Source organism: Dermatophagoides farinae, chromosome 2, assembly GCF_024713945.1.
Source record: "Dermatophagoides farinae isolate YC_2012a chromosome 2, ASM2471394v1, whole genome shotgun sequence".
Taxonomy (NCBI): Eukaryota; Metazoa; Arthropoda; class Arachnida; order Sarcoptiformes; family Pyroglyphidae; genus Dermatophagoides; species Dermatophagoides farinae.
This window is the reverse complement of record NC_134678.1, coordinates 7,696,364-7,717,214: the sequence shown is the minus strand read 5'-3', so window position 1 is coordinate 7,717,214 and position 20,851 is coordinate 7,696,364. Positions and strand designations below refer to the sequence as shown.

General features: G+C 29.5%; 1 protein-coding gene and 1 long non-coding RNA gene across 3 annotated transcripts; both read left to right on the top strand.

Moving 5' to 3' along the window:
- Nucleotides 1–2,520: 2,520 nt before the first annotated feature.
- Nucleotides 2,521–3,417, top strand: LOC142597341 (uncharacterized). Of its 2 annotated transcripts, XR_012832090.1 has the most exons (4): nucleotides 2,521–2,601; nucleotides 2,662–2,816; nucleotides 2,883–3,022; nucleotides 3,083–3,417. It is a non-coding gene; the product is annotated as an uncharacterized LOC142597341 (long non-coding RNA). The 2 variants fall into 2 exon arrangements; XR_012832089.1 differs by having other exon boundaries at nucleotides 2,883–3,417.
- Nucleotides 3,418–3,934: 517 nt separating this feature from the next.
- hiw (MYC binding protein highwire) lies at nucleotides 3,935–20,344 on the top strand. Its single transcript, XM_075735611.1, has 8 exons — nucleotides 3,935–4,115; nucleotides 4,178–11,805; nucleotides 11,866–17,373; nucleotides 17,440–18,537; nucleotides 18,601–18,732; nucleotides 18,795–19,179; nucleotides 19,241–19,601; nucleotides 19,665–20,344. Exons 1-8 carry the CDS (start codon nucleotides 4,058–4,060, stop codon nucleotides 20,080–20,082), a joined length of 15,588 nt encoding a protein of 5,195 aa, XP_075591726.1. The 5' UTR covers nucleotides 3,935–4,057; the 3' UTR covers nucleotides 20,083–20,344.
- Nucleotides 20,345–20,851: the final 507 nt, after the last annotated feature.

Sequence of the window (20,851 nt, the reverse complement as noted above, 5' to 3'; positions counted from 1 at the left end):
TGTTGATCGATTGCCTACTAATGATGATAATAACATAAATGTCGATCAATTGGCTACAAATGCTGATGATAATATTAATGTCGATCAATTGGCCACAAATGCTGATGATAATATTAATGTCGATCAATTTCTGACCAATGATGATGATAATATTAATGTTGATCAATTTCCGGCCAATGATGATAATGTCAATGCTGTCAATGATGATGATAATACTAATGTCGATCAATTGCCTACAAATGATGATGATGTCAATGATTACAATAATGATGATGACAATGATGATGGTGACAATGATGATGATGATGATGATGATGATGACAATGATGATGATTATGACGATGATAGTGAAGAAACAGAATCCAGTTCAGAAGTAGTATGGAATTCCACTGGCTATGAGCCAGCAGTAAATCATGAAGACTTCGAACTCGGAAGAACGTTTTTTGACATCGTCAAAGACGAGTTGCCATCAGAATTGTATTTGAAATTCATCGAATTCTGCAAATCGATAAACAAGTGTCGATTGAAATTTCACATGACGAAAGAAGCCATTTCGTCATTTCACGAATCATATAAAAATATGTTTGAATTAGACAGTATAAGTCAAAAATTGCAAAATTTTATGACTAAATTTGCTAATTCCACATATCTTCAAAAAAAGTTCTGTGAACAACTGCCATCATACATAAAACCAGAAGAATTGAAATTGACAAGTAATTTTAAAATGTTAAATGCAAATTACAACTAATATTTCTATTTATTTGCAGATGGTAAAAAATATTATTATAATAGTATCGAAAAAGTGTTGAAAAAATACGTAATCAACGACATTCTTATCCGGAATATTCTTGATGAAAAGCAAGAATATTTGTCAGAATACGTTCGGAAGAATGGTTTCCAAAACAAAATTAGGGTCGTATTATCCGGGGATGATTTTGGTGTATCCAATCCGATTGGAGGTGCTGAACGTAAATTGTTCGCCCTTTATATGGACACGGATAACTCGACAATCTATAACACCAAAAACGATAAAATTCCATTAGTTTTGCTTTGTGAAAGGTCCAACATTTCGGACTTGTACGAAGTTTTCAGTCCAGTGCGAAGAGACCTTAAAAAACTAATGGTGAGCTCTTGTAACATAAATTAACAATTTCTGGTTTTAAAATTTTAACATTTAGGAGAATGGATTAACTGTCAACTATAATGGCATCGAAATAACACTAGGTGTTTGCCTCGCTTTTGTGCTGGGTGACAATCTTGGCGTTTGTGAAATGTTGGGGATGAAACGCAATTTTTCAAAGGGCTTTATATGCCGGTAAGCTAAACTTTATGATTTTTCAGATTATGAAATTGAAAATTATCTTTTCAAGTTACTGTGGCTTAACAAACAATGAATTGCAGACTGGTATTTACGAAGTTAGACAGTTAAATCTGCAAAATTCAATGAGGTTTGCTATAAATAACTTGTAATATAATTTTTGCTAACAATATATATAAAAATAATTTTCGCAATATAATTTTCTCTAGCATCTATAAAGAGGAATTGAGAAAATTATCCAACAAAAAATATAAAAGCCCATTGGGTATAAAAAAAAATCATGTTTTGATGGGCTTGGTGTAAACATATTCCAAGTTTCACCACCCGATCTTTTTCACGACATCGTGGAAGGATTTGGGCCAAAAATTGCCCAAATACTGCTAAAATCAGTATCAATGTCGAGACTTCAAATTAAAACAATTATCAAACAAATCAAGTGGATAAATGGTCCACTAAAAATCAAAGATGATTTTTCTTTGAAAGGAAAGGGAGCTCAAGTATGTTTCATTCATTGTATTTGAACAAAATATAATTTTCTTTTGCAAATTGAATTTCAGAAATTGGAATTCATCAACCGAATGGTGGAAATTTTTCCCGAATGGATTGAATCACCACCAGAATTGTATATTTGCTTTAGAAAAGTGATTCATAAAATTTTTTCTCCTTCATCATTTGATATGAACGAATTTGAGCATGAATTAAAAAATTTGGTTAGGGTATGTATATGTCTCAAATATTTTTACAAATACTTTAAAAAATTAAATACCTAATTTCAGCTATGCATGCCTCATTTTCGAACCGCGAAATTACATTTCGCGGAGCATTACACGGCAATGATCGAGTTCTATGGTCCATTGCTTCCGTATTTAGCCATACGTTTTGAACGGAAGCATTGGCACTTAAAGTGCTTAATTCGGATGTCCAATAATTATGTGAATATTGGTTATTCCGTATCACATTTAAATCAGGAGGTTCAGTCACTGGACCTCAAAAAACAGGCATGTTAAATGAAATGTATAAGTTTGATATATTCAATATATCTTTCTTTTTATTTTAGCAAAGGATGGATCAATTCCAGTAACAGATCACCCATTTCCAACGAATAAAAAAATCCTCAGAGAAATTCTGAATGAAGATGGAACGTTTTTAGAAGTAAGTGAATTGATTAGAATTTTATCGATAAATAATAAACCAAAATCTATTATAAATATAGGTGAAAAACTTTGAAACGAATGATGGGTTGATATTTGCTATTGGTGATACTTGGAAAATTGATCATAAAAGTAATTTGGCTTTATAAATGATGTGGTAAATAATAATTTTTAATTCAATTATCTTCATAGTTGATCAACATAATCTGTGGCAATATGCCGAATTAACAAATAAAAATATCAAAAAAGAACTTAAGGAATTATCTCATAATAATTCTTTTATTTTTCAATTCAAAAATAATTGGATGATCAATTCGCCAATTCAAAAATAGGTGATTATCATGCAGGTAATTATATTCAAAAACCAAAAAACTTTCAATCTCTTTAACTTCGTGTTTATTTCATAATCATAGTTGAAAAAATCATCTTTTGGCATGAAATAGATTCTGATAAATTCTTAAATAAAAATCCATCACCAACAGAAATATCACAAACATCATCGTTGTCGGTTGTGGTAAATAATCTCAGTATTTCGTATAAAAATTATCAAAAAGTAATTTACAGTGCATAAAGAAGATTCTCGGCGCTAATGTTTGATTTTTTTTTTGAACAGCCAAGTCCTTATGAAGAAAATGAACAAATTGAAATGGCAATTAAAGCCTCATTACAAGATACGGACAATGTTGATGACTGCAAAATGAATCAATGATGGAATAACATCAATCGGAACAAGATAATTGGAGAAATTATTTAAAATCAGATGAAAGTAGTAAAATGAAAATAGACAGGCAATATCCGAATGGTAATAAAGAATAGATTATTTTCCATCGGATTGAAAACTAAAAAAATCATTATCAATTATAATTTTATTTCTAACTTTATGTTTTTTTTATATCGAATAAAAATCAAATTATTATTGAATTATTGAATTTATGAATGGCAAATGAATAGTGGGCGGGATTATGAAACGGTTAAAGCGCGGTTTTTTTCGTCGATTCAAACAGATAGTTCAAATAATTGCTACAAGATGGGTTTAAAAATTAACAACAACGAAAATCGTACAACAGCATCACCATGCGCAGAAAAATATGCGCGAAAGCGTGGGTAATGAAAAAAAAAGAAAATTTTAAAATAAATTCATTCATGTCACTAAATTTTCTCTTACCTTATTTATCATGGTTATCAAAATCAATTTGTTTGTCATTGATTTCAGGCAATCGATGTAATAAGATGGATAATGATTGATAGTGAAACAAAAACAAAAAACAAAAATGTTCGAATATGTTCGAATGAATTCGAAAAAAAATTACAATTATAATTGAATGGCGCGAATGTAGATGGAGGTGTTATAGAATATTCTTATAATCGAAACCATCTATTGTCAGAATAGCCATTCTATTTATACACATGAATAGAATATTCTACAATGGATTGTTTGTTGTGATTCGAATTGTCAAAAATTCGAGATGGTTTTTTTTTGCTAAAAAAACATTGGATATTATTATTATTTTGATCTCAATGGATTAATCGATTCATTTCGATTTCAATCAATTTTTTGTGTTACATTCTCTCAGTTTTAATTCTAGTCATGAAATCTGAAGATGATCAACAAAGCAATAATCATGGTACAAATTCCATTTATAAAGGTAATATAACGAATCGATAATGAATTGGGCATTAAAATTATCATTTTTATCAATTATTTTAGCCAATAAATTGACAAGAAAACGTGTGATGAGACGAAAGAATGCCGTAAGACGTATACAAATTCATGATGAATTTGCCATTGTCAATAATTTCAATGCTCATAATTATTCGAATGAAGAAAATTTTGCCACTGCAAATATTGGTTTACCTAAAAATGATTTGGCCGATGATTATGATGGTGATGATTCATCAAAATTATTATTATGTACAAAAACAAATCATAATCATCATCATCATAATCATAATTCATCATTATTACAACAAAAAATTATTGTATTTACAACAAATCCATCCTATCATCGAATATATTCCATTGTTAAACAGGCATTTATATGGCAAAATTTCTTAAAACAGTATTCAATTAGTTCTAGTCATAATAATCAAAACGTCACCAATCGTCAATCATCAATGTTAAATGCCAATAATAATTTAATCAATCAAATTGCACAAAATGCAAATAATCCACAATCATTTGTTGATCGTTTATTATTCGATGAAGAATTCAAACAACAATATGGTACTGTGAAAAATATACCGAAAACAATTTCAATGGGATTAAATGTTGTGTTGGATATAATCAAAGATACATATGAACAAAATCCTAAAATATGTATACGATCATTAGAATCACTTTATAATCTATTACAAGGATTGAAACCGGAAAGTCTTAAAAATGAACCACCATCAATGATTGAAAGATATTTTCATCTAATCGAATCAATGATAACGATGTCTTATTCATCGATTGGCCGTTCATTGACAAATTCCATACGTTTGAATGAAAATTATCATTCACAAATTCTTGAACTTTCATTATTATCATTGATAACATTATCAATAGCCAGTGGTGATACTGGGAAAATATTGAATTGTATTAAAATTCTTTTAATCGAATGTAATGCTATTCAGTCTCATCATCATTATCATCAACAACAATCAACATCGACAACAACAACAACAACGGCAACATCACAATCTGGATTTGAAATTGAAATACCGGAAATAATGATTTTATTGAATAAACATACATGTTCATATTTATTGGGTAAACATATCGTACCAGAATGGTCTCATTATGGATTTCCAATACAATCATTATGTGAAACATTCCATATTAATTATGTTTATCATCATCATCATCATCATCATCATAATCATTCTCATCATCAAAGAAATTCAATTAATAAACATAATACAAATAAATGTTCCAAAACATCGTTAACATTTGATGGACAACATCTTTTCCTATATCGTTGTAATCATATATTTATTATCGGTTCTGGTTATAATTTTACAACTCAGGGACAAGAAATATATTCTATAACATTAGACATATCAAATCAATTGAAAATGATTAATAATCATCATCATCATCATCATAATCAGTATTCAGCATTACAAAATCATGATCAATTCATCACATCTGGTGAACAATCAATGGATATGCAATGTTGTAATGGTGGTTGGATTGGCTACATTAATGGTGATCTATATGTTAAACCAGATTCAGATTGGTCCACACAACAAATTATACAGGTAGATTCACGTTCATTGAAATTTAAAAATATTATCACATTATTCGGTGATAATGGTGAACAACGAAAAACATCATCATCATCATCATCAGCATTGGATATTCAATTTAATAAACCAACATTAGCTGCAACAGATGGTGATTATCTTATATTAATTTCTGTGATCCAAGATGATTATTTTCATGTACGTGAATTGAAACCGATTAAATCGGCAAATTTTGAATCATCACAACATAATACAACATTCAATCTTGCATCTGAATTTACTGTACGTTTATCATCCGTTTGTTATTCATATTGTGGCCATTCTGTACATAATAATCTACAGATTCCATATCAAAATTATAATAAAAAACAACAACAACAAAAACAGAAAACGGTTAAAAAATCTTTAAATGAACTGATGGCACCAACATTGAAACTGATTGAAACGAATAATTATTTTGAATTGAAAAATTTATCAACACTACTAACTGGAAAAGATTTTGCATTACTATTAACGAATCAAGGAAAAGTATTCTATACGGGAAATTCTCATAGTCTCGGTATACGTCATCTATATTCATATGATAAATGGTCATTATTGAATATACCGAAACCGGTGAAAATCACACAGATTGCAATCGGTCATGATGGTAATCATTCCTTATTATTAGCTGATGATGGTACCATATTTTTTGTTGGCATTGCAAAACGTGGTGAAGATGGTGATCAATCAACACGTAGTGTATGTCGTTTTAATTATAAACCAAATCGTATTAAAAAATTGGCAGCAAAAATTGATACGAATCCATCATTCGTTGCATGTAATCATGGAACAAGTGCAATCATTACTAAATCTGGTGACCTTTATCTATTTGGTAAAGATTCCCAGCATTCAAACCAGAAAGGTTTAGTGACAAATCTACCAAAAGATTTTAAAGTTGAATCCATTGTATTGGGTAAAGCACATATGTTGTTGTTATCTACAAAAGGTCAAGTTGTAACCAGTGGATTTTCCAACAAAGGCCAATGTGGTTTTATCAATAATTTTCAACCATCATCATCATCTGCATCATATCATCATCATCATCATCAAATGAAATCAATTTCAAAATCATTGAATGAAGCTTGTTTGAAAACAAGTCTTGATTCACGATTACAAACATTCCATTCTGGTCATACTTTCATATATGGAAAATCACGTCGTTGTATACGATGTTTTAATTGTACTGAAAATGGTTCAAAATGTCCACCCTTATTATCAATCGTCAATGATGATGATGTGAATAAAGAAGAATTCTGTAACTGTGGCTATGGCAATAGTGGTTGTGTTAATTGTGGAATATGTTCAATTTGTTCACAAACATATTCTATTTGTCCAAATAGTAAAACATCAATTAATGAAGATCATTTGATCACGAAATCATCACGTAGTTTATGGAGTTCAAAATTAAGCAATTTGGAACTTGTTGAATCTGATATTGATTGTCAATCCAAAATGACTTCAATAGCACCGACTATACTGCCATTTAGTTTGACCAATACGATCATACAAATTGCTGCCGGCCTTCATCATTCAATTTTGTTGACCAATAAAAATGAAGTATTCACATTTGGTTCAAATCAATTTGGACAACTTGGTGTAGGTGATTTACATAATCGATTTCAACCTACAAAAGTTGAATTAGAATATGTTTGTCAAGGATACATTACACAAATTGCAGCCGGTTCAAATCATTCCGTATTGCTTACATCATTGGGTGAAGTACTGACATTTGGTAATAATCAACAAGGACAACTTGGCCGTCAATCATATGAACTTTGTAATCTGAATACATTTCAATGGAATACATTCCCAGATCGAATGGCACGTATTGGACCAGAATTTGGAAGAATAGCCACACAAATAACGGCTTCAGGTGATTTTACATTCATAAAATATGATGAAATTCTATTGAGTTCAGAAATGTTTGCCAAAACTAAATTGATAGCTGAAAAAAATAATTTAATATTGATTCCACCGAATTATTCATCCACTAACATCGATGTTGTTGAAGGTGATTGTGAAATTAATCATCATCAACAAAAAACATGCCGTCATTTGTATTGTTGTCGACAGAACCAAAATAATGATATCGATTCATTGAACAATTCGACAATGAACAAAAATTTATTCAATAATCTTAATTCAAATATATTGATTGTATCACGTATGAATGGAACTTGTTCAATATTGAAACAACAGCAATCAACATCATATAAATCTGGCATTATCATTGATAACCGATCAATCAATTATAATCAATACTCATCAATGTTTGTGGATAAATTTTATCAAAATTTTTGGACTTTCAATTCGGAAACGGATGAATTTTCCCGTTATAGTTTAATTTCATTGGAAATTTCAAAGAAAATTGAAAAAATTGTTCAAGATCGTACGAAAACATCTATTAAACATCATCATTGTGGATCGTTACCAACTTCATTGCTTAATTTGAATCGAATGAATAACAATAATGATTCATCGAATGTACAATGTATGATGAAATATATGCCATCAGTTATACAGCCAGATATTTCCATCCCATTATCTGATAATTGTTTATTGAAAAAAACATCTGAACAACTTGCATTGGAATTATTCTCATCACTGGTATCATTAACGCATACACATCTAATGGGATTGACAGTGGATGATAAATTGAATCAAATGACAAATTTATGGGCTATAAAAAATCTATCACCTGAAGAATATTATCAAGTTTGTCGTTTCGAAGATTATGGTGGTGGTTGGGGTTATCCACAAAACAGTATGGAAGCTATTCGTTTTTCAACTGATTGTGATATCATACTTGGTGGTATTGGCCTATATGGTGGTCGTGGTGAATATAATGTACAGATACGTGTGTTTGATATTGGTTTCGATTCAAGTGAAATTGAACGTGATGGTGATCTTTTGAGTGAAACAGATAACATACATTATGAATGTTTACCACGGCAAAAATATCAAATATTTTTCGATGAACCATTATTAATACATGCAAATCGTTGGTATGTTATATGTGCAACAATTAATGGCAGTAGTTCAGATTGTGGTTCAAATGGTCAATCATTCGTATGTACAACCGATCAGGTTATGTTTCATTTTAAATCATCAAAATTATCCAATAATGGAACGGATGTAAATTCTGGACAAATACCAACATTATTCTATAAACAACTTAAAACAAATGAATTATCATCATCATCTTATCAATATGGTAGTGGAATTGGTGCCAATAATCCATTGAATTTTCCAACATTGAGTATCGATGATGAAGGTTCACCATTTACAGTGTCAAAAGATTTTGTCATTCGAATCAATTCAACATGTTTGGATTCAATTATTGCTATTATCAAACATCTTTGGAATCTATTAAGACATTCATTGTTACATCAATCAAGATTTGATGAAATTTTTTCGTGTTTTGATGATGAAAAAATTTTGGAGAAATTTGATCACATTATTGTGCAAATTCGTCGAAATCTTTATGTTGCTTGTTTTGGATTTGAATTATTACGTATCTATGTACGGATATTAATGCCTACGAATAATGAACATAGCGGTGGTTTTCAACGTAAAACTGGCAATACGACTATTATCAATGATCATTATCTTCAGTTGCGTAAATTTCTCCATTACAATTATGATGAATATAAAAAGATTGCACATTCATTATACGATGTTTGTACATTATTGAGTGAAATTCTTCAAAATCCTATCGATTTATCGGGATATTTGACGAAAAAATTTCATCATCAACTTGTCATCAATGATAATAATCATAATAAATATCGTAATAATATGATTCGTGCTAAATTATCTACATTGAATAGTATGGAAATATTTTTTCATAATGAATGTTATCAAACATTTCAATCATGTTCACAAGAATTTTATCCAACTGGTCAACTTAAATGGAGTATATTATGTCATTTGCTTGCAATACCATCATCAATCGATCATCAATCATCATCATTATCATCGGATAAATCGATCATTAAAAATTTGCCATTATTTCCTGATAAACAGCTTTATCTATTATCAGCTATAGCTAAATCATTTGGTACATTAAATTCCAACAATCGATTAACATCATTTTTTCCAATATTTCGTGGATCACTATATGATTCATTTGAAATGAATTCTACAATTGATAATCATCAAATGGATTTAATTTATCAGAAAATTGCTGAAAAATTGACTTATTTATATTCATTTGAAACAAATTATCTTGGTAATGATTATAATTGTAAATTTATTTATGAAAAAATGCTTGAAATTATTGTGAAACCATTGCGATTATCAATCGAATCATTCAATAATGAATTGGGTGATACTATTGCGATTGTGAATCAACCATCATCACAATCGATTAATATCGATAAATGTCATAATAATGATAATTATCAACAACTAAATAATTGTACAGCTGAAATTCATGATTCATCATCAAGCTCAAGTTCATCATCATTAACTTCATCACCAACATTATCGTCAAACATCAATGATGATGATAATAATGATGAATGTTTGAAAAATTTTAATCTACTTAATCCGGGTATTTCGTCTACATATCCAATGAATACATCTATTATCCAGATGGATCCAGATTCATTGGATACAGCAACAACCACTACAACAACAACAACAACAACAACAATGGCAACAACTTTTGAATCATTCAACATTAATCATCATCATCAACAGCAACAACAACGAAATATTTATGAACAAAAACTGGTCAATTCTATTTGTGATTTAATGCTGAAATTTATTAGCGAATTTCATGCTTGTACAATGGGTTTTATCAGTATGGAATCAGATAATAATGAACGAAAAAATCTGTTTCAACCACAGAATGAATTTTCAACACCATCAAGATTTTGTCGAAGATCATCAACAAAATGTTGGAATACTGGTTCTGGATCACCAGAGGCTATTTGTTTCTCCATAAATAAACCAGATATCTACATATCTGGCGTAAGAGTATATACATCGACCGTTGCACAATTTAAATATCAGCTACAATTGTTGGATCAAGCATTCGATGATAATCGTATGGAAAATAATTTTAAATGGAAAAAAATTGCCACCATATCCGGTGTTTATTATCAAGATGATAATCATTGTAATAATCGATTATTGAATGATTTATGTGAAATTCGTTTCGAACGTCCAATACCATTATTGGTGAATGTTAAATATGCATTGGTTTTTAAAAATCATAGCCAATATTCATATAGTGGTGATATGGGCCTAGCACAAGTCCGTTGTGATGATGATACCATATTTACATTTATGGATTGTTCATTAAGTAAAAATGGAACGAATTTAAATCGTGGTCAAATACCACAAATATTGTATTATAATGTACCGCCATCATCATCATCATTGAAATCGACATATGGACAACAACATTCATTCAATAATTCATACATGTTCAATGTAAATGAAGCACACAAAAGCGTTATTCTAATGTTTCTGATGGCTATTGATAATTGTAAAGAATTACTTGGATCATTAATTGAAAGTATTGAAAATAAAACTACCAAAGAATCCATCATCGATGGTACGCATCAATCATCGACCTGTGAATCGGATGATAGTGGTTCAAATGATGATAAATCTTTCAATAATAATCATATATCATCAACAACAACAACAACATTTATTGATTGGAAAATTTTAACATTGTTAAATCAAATATTTGATTCGATATTTTTTCGTGAATTTCTACCAATCACAATGATTTATATGAAAATGTTAAAATTTCATCCAAGTTGTCTGCATATATTAGCCATTTCGTTACGTAATCTAATCGAATTGATTTCCCGCCTGAATCGTTTGATACATGAACATTTTGATCATAAAAATTTTCAAAATCATTATCATGAATTGAAAAACAAATTTCCACGTGAAAATACTCATCATATAATTGTTGAATCTGACCATCCTTATAAATCAGCCACTGTTACTAGTCATTTGATTCGTTTTCCACCAAATATAAAATTTATGACCATAGAATTTGATCGAAAATGTTGTACTGCACAACCAGAAGATTATCTTGAGGTAAGCGCCGTTGTTTTATCATGAAACTAAATCTCTGTTTTTTTTTATTTATTTATCTAGATTTACATACCGAAAGAATATCTGCAAAATTTCAACATTAATTTTGATTATAAAAATAATGATGATAATGATCGATCAACAAGTTTATTATCACCTATTTACCATCGTTTTAGTTGTAAAGATTTCAATGATATGAATGATAAAATTGAAAAATCAAAATTTTCGCCAGAAAAAATTAAAAATGGTTCTCATTGTTTATTTATACCTGGTAATGAAATGACATTGATGTTGAAAACATCATCCGATTATGTACATTCATCGATTGTAGATTCAAATTATGGTTTCAAAGCTGAAATAATTGGTTATGAATTACCTGGAGTGAAATCAGTTAATGATTTAATGAATTTTGAAAATCTCGATCAACATACAATGTTTTACTATATTGATCATATGATACAAATGTTTGAATGTAATACAATCAATTTATTTGGTTCTATCATTGATTCATTGATGAATTGTTCACCAATGGAAATAATGTTGGAAAATTCCATTATAGATAAACATCAAGACAAGCTTATCGTCAAGAAATATTCTGAATCTGACTTGAAACAAGCTGAACAAATTTTCGAAGAAAATTCCAATTTACTTCAAAAAGGTTTCGATATAGAACCATCTTTATTGACAAAAATCAAAACAATCGATGATCTTTTCAATAATATTCAACCAAATATTCATCCATTTTTAGATGATTTCATTCAACTGAATATTGATACATCTGGTGCAAGATTAGCATTATGGTTACAAAATGAAGCATTTATTTTGCCAAATTCTTGCCTAATGAATATTATAATCAATGATAATAATGAATATTGTCAACAATGTTATCAATTGTTAATTGAAATGAATCCGATGGTGAATCTTATGAAAAAATTATGTCATCGTTGTAATTATGAATTGTTTGTCAAATCAATATCACAATCACATATTAATCAATGTACTATAAAAGTTGGTCAAAAAATTTTAATCAAAATTCTTACACGTGATCAACATGAAGAAATTGCTTACGATCCGAATGCATGTATTGAAATTCAAGTTCGTTTCATTTCATTCAATTCATCATCATCGTCATTATTAATTGATGATACAATTGTAAATCAACCAGAATCAACTGTTCTGCCAAATGAATCAACATCGTCAATTTCACAAATTATTTCACAAAATCAATATCAGATTACTGTAAAAGATAAAACAAGATATCATTCAATAACGATGATGAAAATGTTTGAAAATTATTCATTAGAAGAATTAAGAATGGAATGTCCAGCAGAATTGTTTCACGGGAAAAAACCCCAAGATAAATTGGCTTCATCATCCTCTAATGATTTATCGACCATAACGTTACAATCATTTAATAATGGTTATTATCTGGCTTGTTGGTCTCCTACATCCATTGGTTCATATCGAATTGAAATGATGGTTGATGGTGAAAAAAGTGAAAATTCCGTCATTATAAATGTGAATAATTGTGTTGACGATTCAAAATTTTCATATAAAAATAATAATGTTCAGCCAATCATTCATCATCAACATAAGGATCATAATCGAATATCGAATAGTCAGGATTTTTTTAAGCTACGAGAAAATGTCCGAAATTATCCAATGAAACATTTGATAAGAAAATTCATCTGTTCAGATAGTGCTGGACTTCGTATCCGTTCATTACCATCATTACAATCGGAACAGATTGGTATTATATCGATAAATGGTCTATTAACAATTATTGATCAATTAGAAAATGATGATGGCATTTGGGTTCGATTATCAAATGAAAGTATACAAGCATATTCAACTTCGAATACAATATCAATTTGTGATGGTAATACAACAACTAATAATAATGCTATCGCCATTGTTGGTGGTCAATTACTTTGCAAAAATCAATTATCGAATAATAATAATCCAAAAGATTTCTATATGATTGATAATTTTCAAGAATCAAAAAATGCTGACGACAATAATACAATGATAATGTCATCAATAACAAATAATAAACAGCAACAACAACAACAATTTATTGATAATAATATGAAACATTCATCAGCAACAACATTTACAATGCGTACAGAAGCATGGGCATTACAATTTAATAAACATTTTAATCGTACATTATTGATGGCTATCGATTCAGAAGATAAATTAAATAATGATGATAATGATACTGATGGTGATGTTGATGTTGATGATGGTGGTAGAAACAAATCTAAATATCTATCAATTGAATCATTAATTGTACCTGGCTGGTTTCAGGTGATAATGTGTGATAATAATGATGATGGCCATATAATTCGAAATTGGCCATCATTAGATGATATATCAATTATTATTGGCATTATACCATTGAATGATATTGTTTATGCTGTTGAAATTGTCCAAAATGAATTTGGTTACTGGATACGTTTATCACAAGATTCATTACAATTATATATGAATACATTATATCGATCATCATCGGTATTTGATAATAATTTAGAAGCATGGTTATTATTACAAAGTATCGATGGTTTAATTTATCTACAAAATAATATTCAACAAAATTATCTAACTTCGACCATCATGATTGATGAACAGAAAGATTGTAAAAATGGTGGACAAAATCAATGTCATCATCATTATAGTAATAATAATAATAAATATCATAATGATTCTACGTGTGATTTACCAATAAGAATGGCCATTTCAAATCGTTCTGCTCAATGTATACGAGCCATATTTGCTGCATTCATATGGCATGAAGGAATTCTTAATGATTTTCTAACGGCTGCTTCGTATCTAAAATTTAATGCTGATATTACTAAAGATTTTATACGACAATCAAATCAAATTGATTTGACCAAAGACAATTCACAACATCAACAACAACAACAACAACAACAACAACCACAAAATAATGCAAAGACCAAAATTAGACGTACCACTGATCGTGGATTACGGGAAAAAAATGTTGATCGTCGCCATCAAAAGATAATATTTCGTCATTCAGTTGAAGTTAGTCAATTGATTAGCCTATATCGTACATCGGATGTAAATTCGAATGTAAATTTTCTTGAAAATAATAATAATATTCAAAATTCGGTTGATAATAATGAAAATCATCACCGAAATGATGATAATAACATGATTATAGATGTTAATGACCAAACACCAACAGTTGATGATGATGATGATGACGATGATGAACAAACAGGAACCATACCAGAAATTCTAATTAATCTTTTACAAATCTGGGAATTTGTATCCACCGAATGTTTGCGGCAAATTTCATCCATAAGAAATCATAAAAATTTGGTTGTGACATCGAAATTGACAGAATTAAAATTATTGGTAAATAATGATGAAAAACCCGATGAAGATAAATATTCGAAGCAACAATTATACAATAGACAAAGTGATGATCTATTAATCACTACCCAAACGCACAAACAACAATGTGAATGTGATGAAACAACCAGTATGGATTTGAATAAAAATTCTCAAAATGATATGAAACAAGATACTGTTATATGGGCCAAACAAACGACCGATAATCTTTATCAATCATTAATGGCCAATGTCGATTTTCTACTATCGTTAACGCCGTCTAATGATGGAAACACATCGGCTACAGCGATGGGTATGGATAAAATTCCATTAGCAACGGAAATTTTAAATCGAAATTTATTCGATCAATTTACCGTAATCACCAATACTATTTTACCCATTCATCTACTAAATGATCGCAGTATACGAAAATCTATTTATGAACAACGATTAGCCGAAGAGAATCGATTATCGGATTTAGCAATAATTTGTGATGATGATGATGATCATCAACATTTGCTATCGCCAGATATTTGTAGTTTTGATAATTTTGGCAATAATGAATCAATTCATTCTCATCATCAACCAGCTCAAATGAAGAAGAAAAAACCGATAAAATTTTATCGTTCAATATCTGTTGGTATGAATGATCAACATGGTCAAAATTATGGTCTGAATAAATGTCATTTAGTTGTAAAACCAGCTGATTATGATCAAACGAATTCATCATCATCCTCAGATTTGGTGGCAAAAAATTCAATTAAAAGTAATGAAACATTATGTTTGGATTCAAAACAACAAAAGATCAATATGCCATTCTTATGTAAACCATCGTCAAAATTAATTGATTTGATTGCTAAATTTCAACCAAAAATGGAAAGTGAATCACAACAACAACAATTAATTTGTTCAGATGTCATAAAATTCATATTCACTTGCAGCAATATTGATTCATATAATTTATTAGTGAAATATTCGTTGTGTTCATCAGCATATCGTTCATTAGCACTTGCCATAATTAATTGGCTATTGATTAATGCATCAAATTTACATTCAATTCATGATCTTATGTGGATTTTTGTTAATTCTTTATTGCCCAAAGATGATTCTGAAACATTTCTGGATAATAATAATGATGATGTGACCAACAACATTGATAAGAATGGAAAATGTAAATCATTGAAATCCTATGGAAATCATGATGATGTTTGTCGTCATCCATTCGATAATCTGAAAATGGCTGGTGAATTGGCCAATCATTGGATCAGTGAATCATTACATCGATTGATGAGATCGATTTCTAATCTATTGCCATTATTACCAATGGGATCACCATTACAACGTATGGCTATAAGATGTTTTGGTATGGAATTTACATCCAATGATCATAATTTTTTACATGAATGTAAAGTTTTCTCACATATATCAACAATACTAACACGTTCATCAATAGAAATGGATAATAATAATTTTATTCATTGCCATACTGATTTATCAAAAATGAATGTTTCCACTTGGCCAAAAGATGAAAATGAATTGGCCGTAATGATAACGAAAGATTTAAGCCATTTGTTTGATTTACGTACATCAAGCCGACATACAATGATATCTAGTCTTAATGATAATTCTACTGAAACATTCTGGGAAAGTGGCAATGAAGATCGTAATAAAATTAAATTCATTCATATTCAGAGAAATGCTGATTATGCAAAACAAATTCAAAATGATAATAATGCAAATCTACGATTCATTTGTATTTATGTGGATAATACACGTGATTTAGAATATCGTATTAGTCATATTTCGTGGAAAATATGTGGTGATAATAAAATTGCTGATTCTGCAATAATGTTACGAAATAATTGTCCTGAATCGAACAATTTCCTTAATGCCACAATTAATGAATATGAAAAACTTAAAACAATTGAAGTAGATTCAAAATTTTGTGGTTGGCTTCAATGTGAATTAAGTGCGGAACAAAGTTATGATCTATTCAATGCTAATGATGATCGTTATATTCTAATCGAAATGAATGGACCATTTCCTTGTTTACGTGTACGGCAAATAAAAATGTTGGCCACCATTGACACTAATGATTCACTCAACCAGCTACCAGAATCCAATCGTTTTATGATTTTGAATTCTAGACAGGTTCAAACCACATATTGTGAATTGGAAACATTGCGTGTATTTCGTTTACTCACTTCACAGGTATACATACTCAACTATACGGTTTTTTTAACATTTATTAAAAAATTCTTTTTTTTTGTTTTTTAGGTTTTTGGAAAATTACTATCAAATGACCAATCATTCAATAATAATGAGAATAATAACAACAACAATGACAAAACAAAACGTACATCATTATATTCGAATAATGAAAATAATTTACGTGAACATATGGTTGGAATATTATTTTCACAATCAGGAAAACTATCTGAATTACAGCGACAAGTTTGTACCCATATTGTAAAGGAAATACATTATGAATCACGTCGTGTATTCGATGAATGGGAAACTATGTTGTTATTATTATCATCAAACAATAATAATAATAATAATAATAATGAAAATCAAGCAAAAAATTATGATGAAACTAATGAAATTATAATTCCAAATGATTGCTATTGTTTTGAATTATTATCATTGGTATTGGCATTAAGTGGATCAAATGTTGGTCGTGAATATTTATCTGAACAATTGGAATTATTGAATGATATACTTACATTATTGCATACGAGTTCAGATCGTGTAAAACGTCAAGTTTTATCATTAATACGACGTGTTATTCCACGCATCAAGCCAGAAATATTTGCAAAATTATTAGACGGTGATGGTGTACCTACGAATAATGATAATAATTATTGTTCATTCACTGGAATTCTGGATATATTTTTAACTTGTATCGCAAAATCTTTAACCATACAGATAAAGATTAAAGGCAATAGATCATCATCATCATCATCATCATCACGTTATGAGCAATCAATTTATCGAATGAATACCATTTATATTGATTGTAATTATGATGGTAGACAGCAGCAACAACAGAAACGATGGTTAAAAGGAAATCAAAGTAAACAAATCGGACAATCAATTATTGGACTAATCAAAGATATGTGTACAGGATTATTTGGCCAAGAATGGTGTGAAATTGCACGATATTGTTTGGTGGAAAATATTTTAAAATTAACCGAATTGGATGAAAATATTCGAAATTCAGATAAATGTATTGAATCATCTCTACTATGGATGGCATTAGCATCATTGTGTGTTATTGATGAAAAAGATGTTGAAAATTTATCAACAAATAATCTATATAATAAACATAATCATCATAATGACGATAAAACAAATGGAAATTCTTCTTCACAAGTAAGTAATGTGTTTGTCAAATAAATGTGAAAATGAATAAAAAAATTTTTTTTTCATCCTTAGCATTACTGTGATAATCATGATGATGGTGAAACAATTGCTTCCATTCAATGTAACATCTGTGGTCATCTTTGCATCGATTGTGATCGATTTTTACATTTGAATACGGCGAAAACGCGAACCCATAAACGTCATGTAAGTTTTTTTTTATTGTTGCTAATAAATTTAGTCATTTTATTTTTGTTTATGATTTTCAGATGTTTAAAGATGATTGCGATTCATTAAAAGTAGATATTCATGAAGGATGTGGACGTGTTAAATTTTTTCGTTCTTTAATCGTAGCTGATTTAAAATTATTGAAAATTATGATTGAATTTCGACAAAATAATTATCGATCCGAACATGGTGATAATCAAACATTGGATAATAATAGTATGCTTATGCAAAATAATAATAATCAACAAAGAATTTGTCGATTCTGTAGTATTGAATATCAACCGATTGATGATGAAATTATTTGCAAGAATGAAGATTGTCAACGTCATGTTTTACAAGCATGTACGCGTACATTGAATTGTGGTCATTTTTGTTGTGGTATACGTGATGAATCACCTTGTTTGCCTTGTCTAAATGGATGTACAAGTACGTTGAAATTAATTTATTTTACATCAATCTTAATCTGATTTTTTATATTATCATTTAGGCGATCTAAAACAAGATGGTGATGATATGTGTATGATTTGTTTTTCTGAATCACTTTTTTCTGCACCTTGCATACAACTTGTTTGTTATCATATATTTCATTATGATTGTGTCAAAACTGTATTGGAAAAACGATGGTCTGGTGGCCGTATAACATTTACATTTTCACTTTGTCCAATATGTAAAATTCCGATTGATCATCAATCATTATCTGAATTATTGGAACCGATACATAAACTTTATGAAGATGTCCATAGAAAATCATTGATGAGATTGGAATTTGAAGGTCTTAAACAGTGTGAAGCAATCACAGCACCCAATGCTCGTTTCTATCAAGATCCAACTGGTTTTGCTATGGAAAGGTCAGTGTATTTAATTTACATTTCTATTATTGAGTTTAAATATTTGTCTTCGGCTTTATCTAGATATTCTTATTATCTTTGTTTCAAATGCCAAAAAGCCTATTATGGTGGTGAAGCACGATGTGATATCGAATATGATGGAAATAATTATAATCCACAAGAATTGATTTGTGGCAGCTGTTCAGATGTAACACAGGCACAAATTTGCCCTAAACATGGTACAGATTTCTTGGAATATAAATGTCGTTTCTGTTGTTCAGTGGCCGTTTATTTTTGTTTTGGTTCCACACATTTTTGCAATGCTTGTCATGATGATTTTCAACGATTGATCTCTCTGAAAGAATATCCACAATGTCCAGTTGGACCACATTCAATACCAATAGATGATTGTGATGAATGTCCATTACATGTACAGCATCCACCAACTGGGCAAGAATTTGCACTTGGCTGTGGAATTTGTCGCAATACTCATACATTCTAGTCATTCTCTAGTCAACAACCTGGTCGAATTGAATAGATGAAAACTATTTGCCTTTGATATGATCGAAACAATTTGTGACTATGTTGTTCAATTAATAACGTGCCAACAAATGGTGAAATTTTTGATATTTTAACACTCGATTGTTTTCAAAACAATATAAAAAAAAATTCAAATTCTTTGATTGAATTTGAATAAAATTAAATTTTAAACAAAAATTCAAGCTTAAATATTCCATTGTGTAAATAAATTTTTCGTACTTACCAAGAACTTCGTTTTTTTTTTCTTTCTTTGTTCAATAATAACCGATATATAAATTGCAAGTAAAGAAAAAGCTGAAAAAAGGTCACAATATCAACAACAATGATCATGTGGTTGGGAAAGGTAACTCCTGTTGGTGCATTAGCAACAACCGTTAAGCCAGATGATGGTGAAAAATCCGGTGGATTGAAATTCATTGGCACTATTGCTGCCATAATATTTCTAGTGGTCATCGTTGCATTGATTGTCTATTATTTTGATTTATGGAAACAATGTTGGAAGACAAAGAAATCATCATCACAAAAATCATCGAAAAAATCACGATCTTCGAAACGGACATATTGATATTGTTGTTTTTTTTTGTGGAATTTTCATTGAATTTGAAATTCTTTATTTCTAAAGAAACCAAAAAATAAACCAATTTTTTAATCACATTACAGACGCGGCATACTTTACTTTTGTGATTTCGAATGAATAATGTTTGTTCTGTGCAAGCTAAATGGTAAAAAAT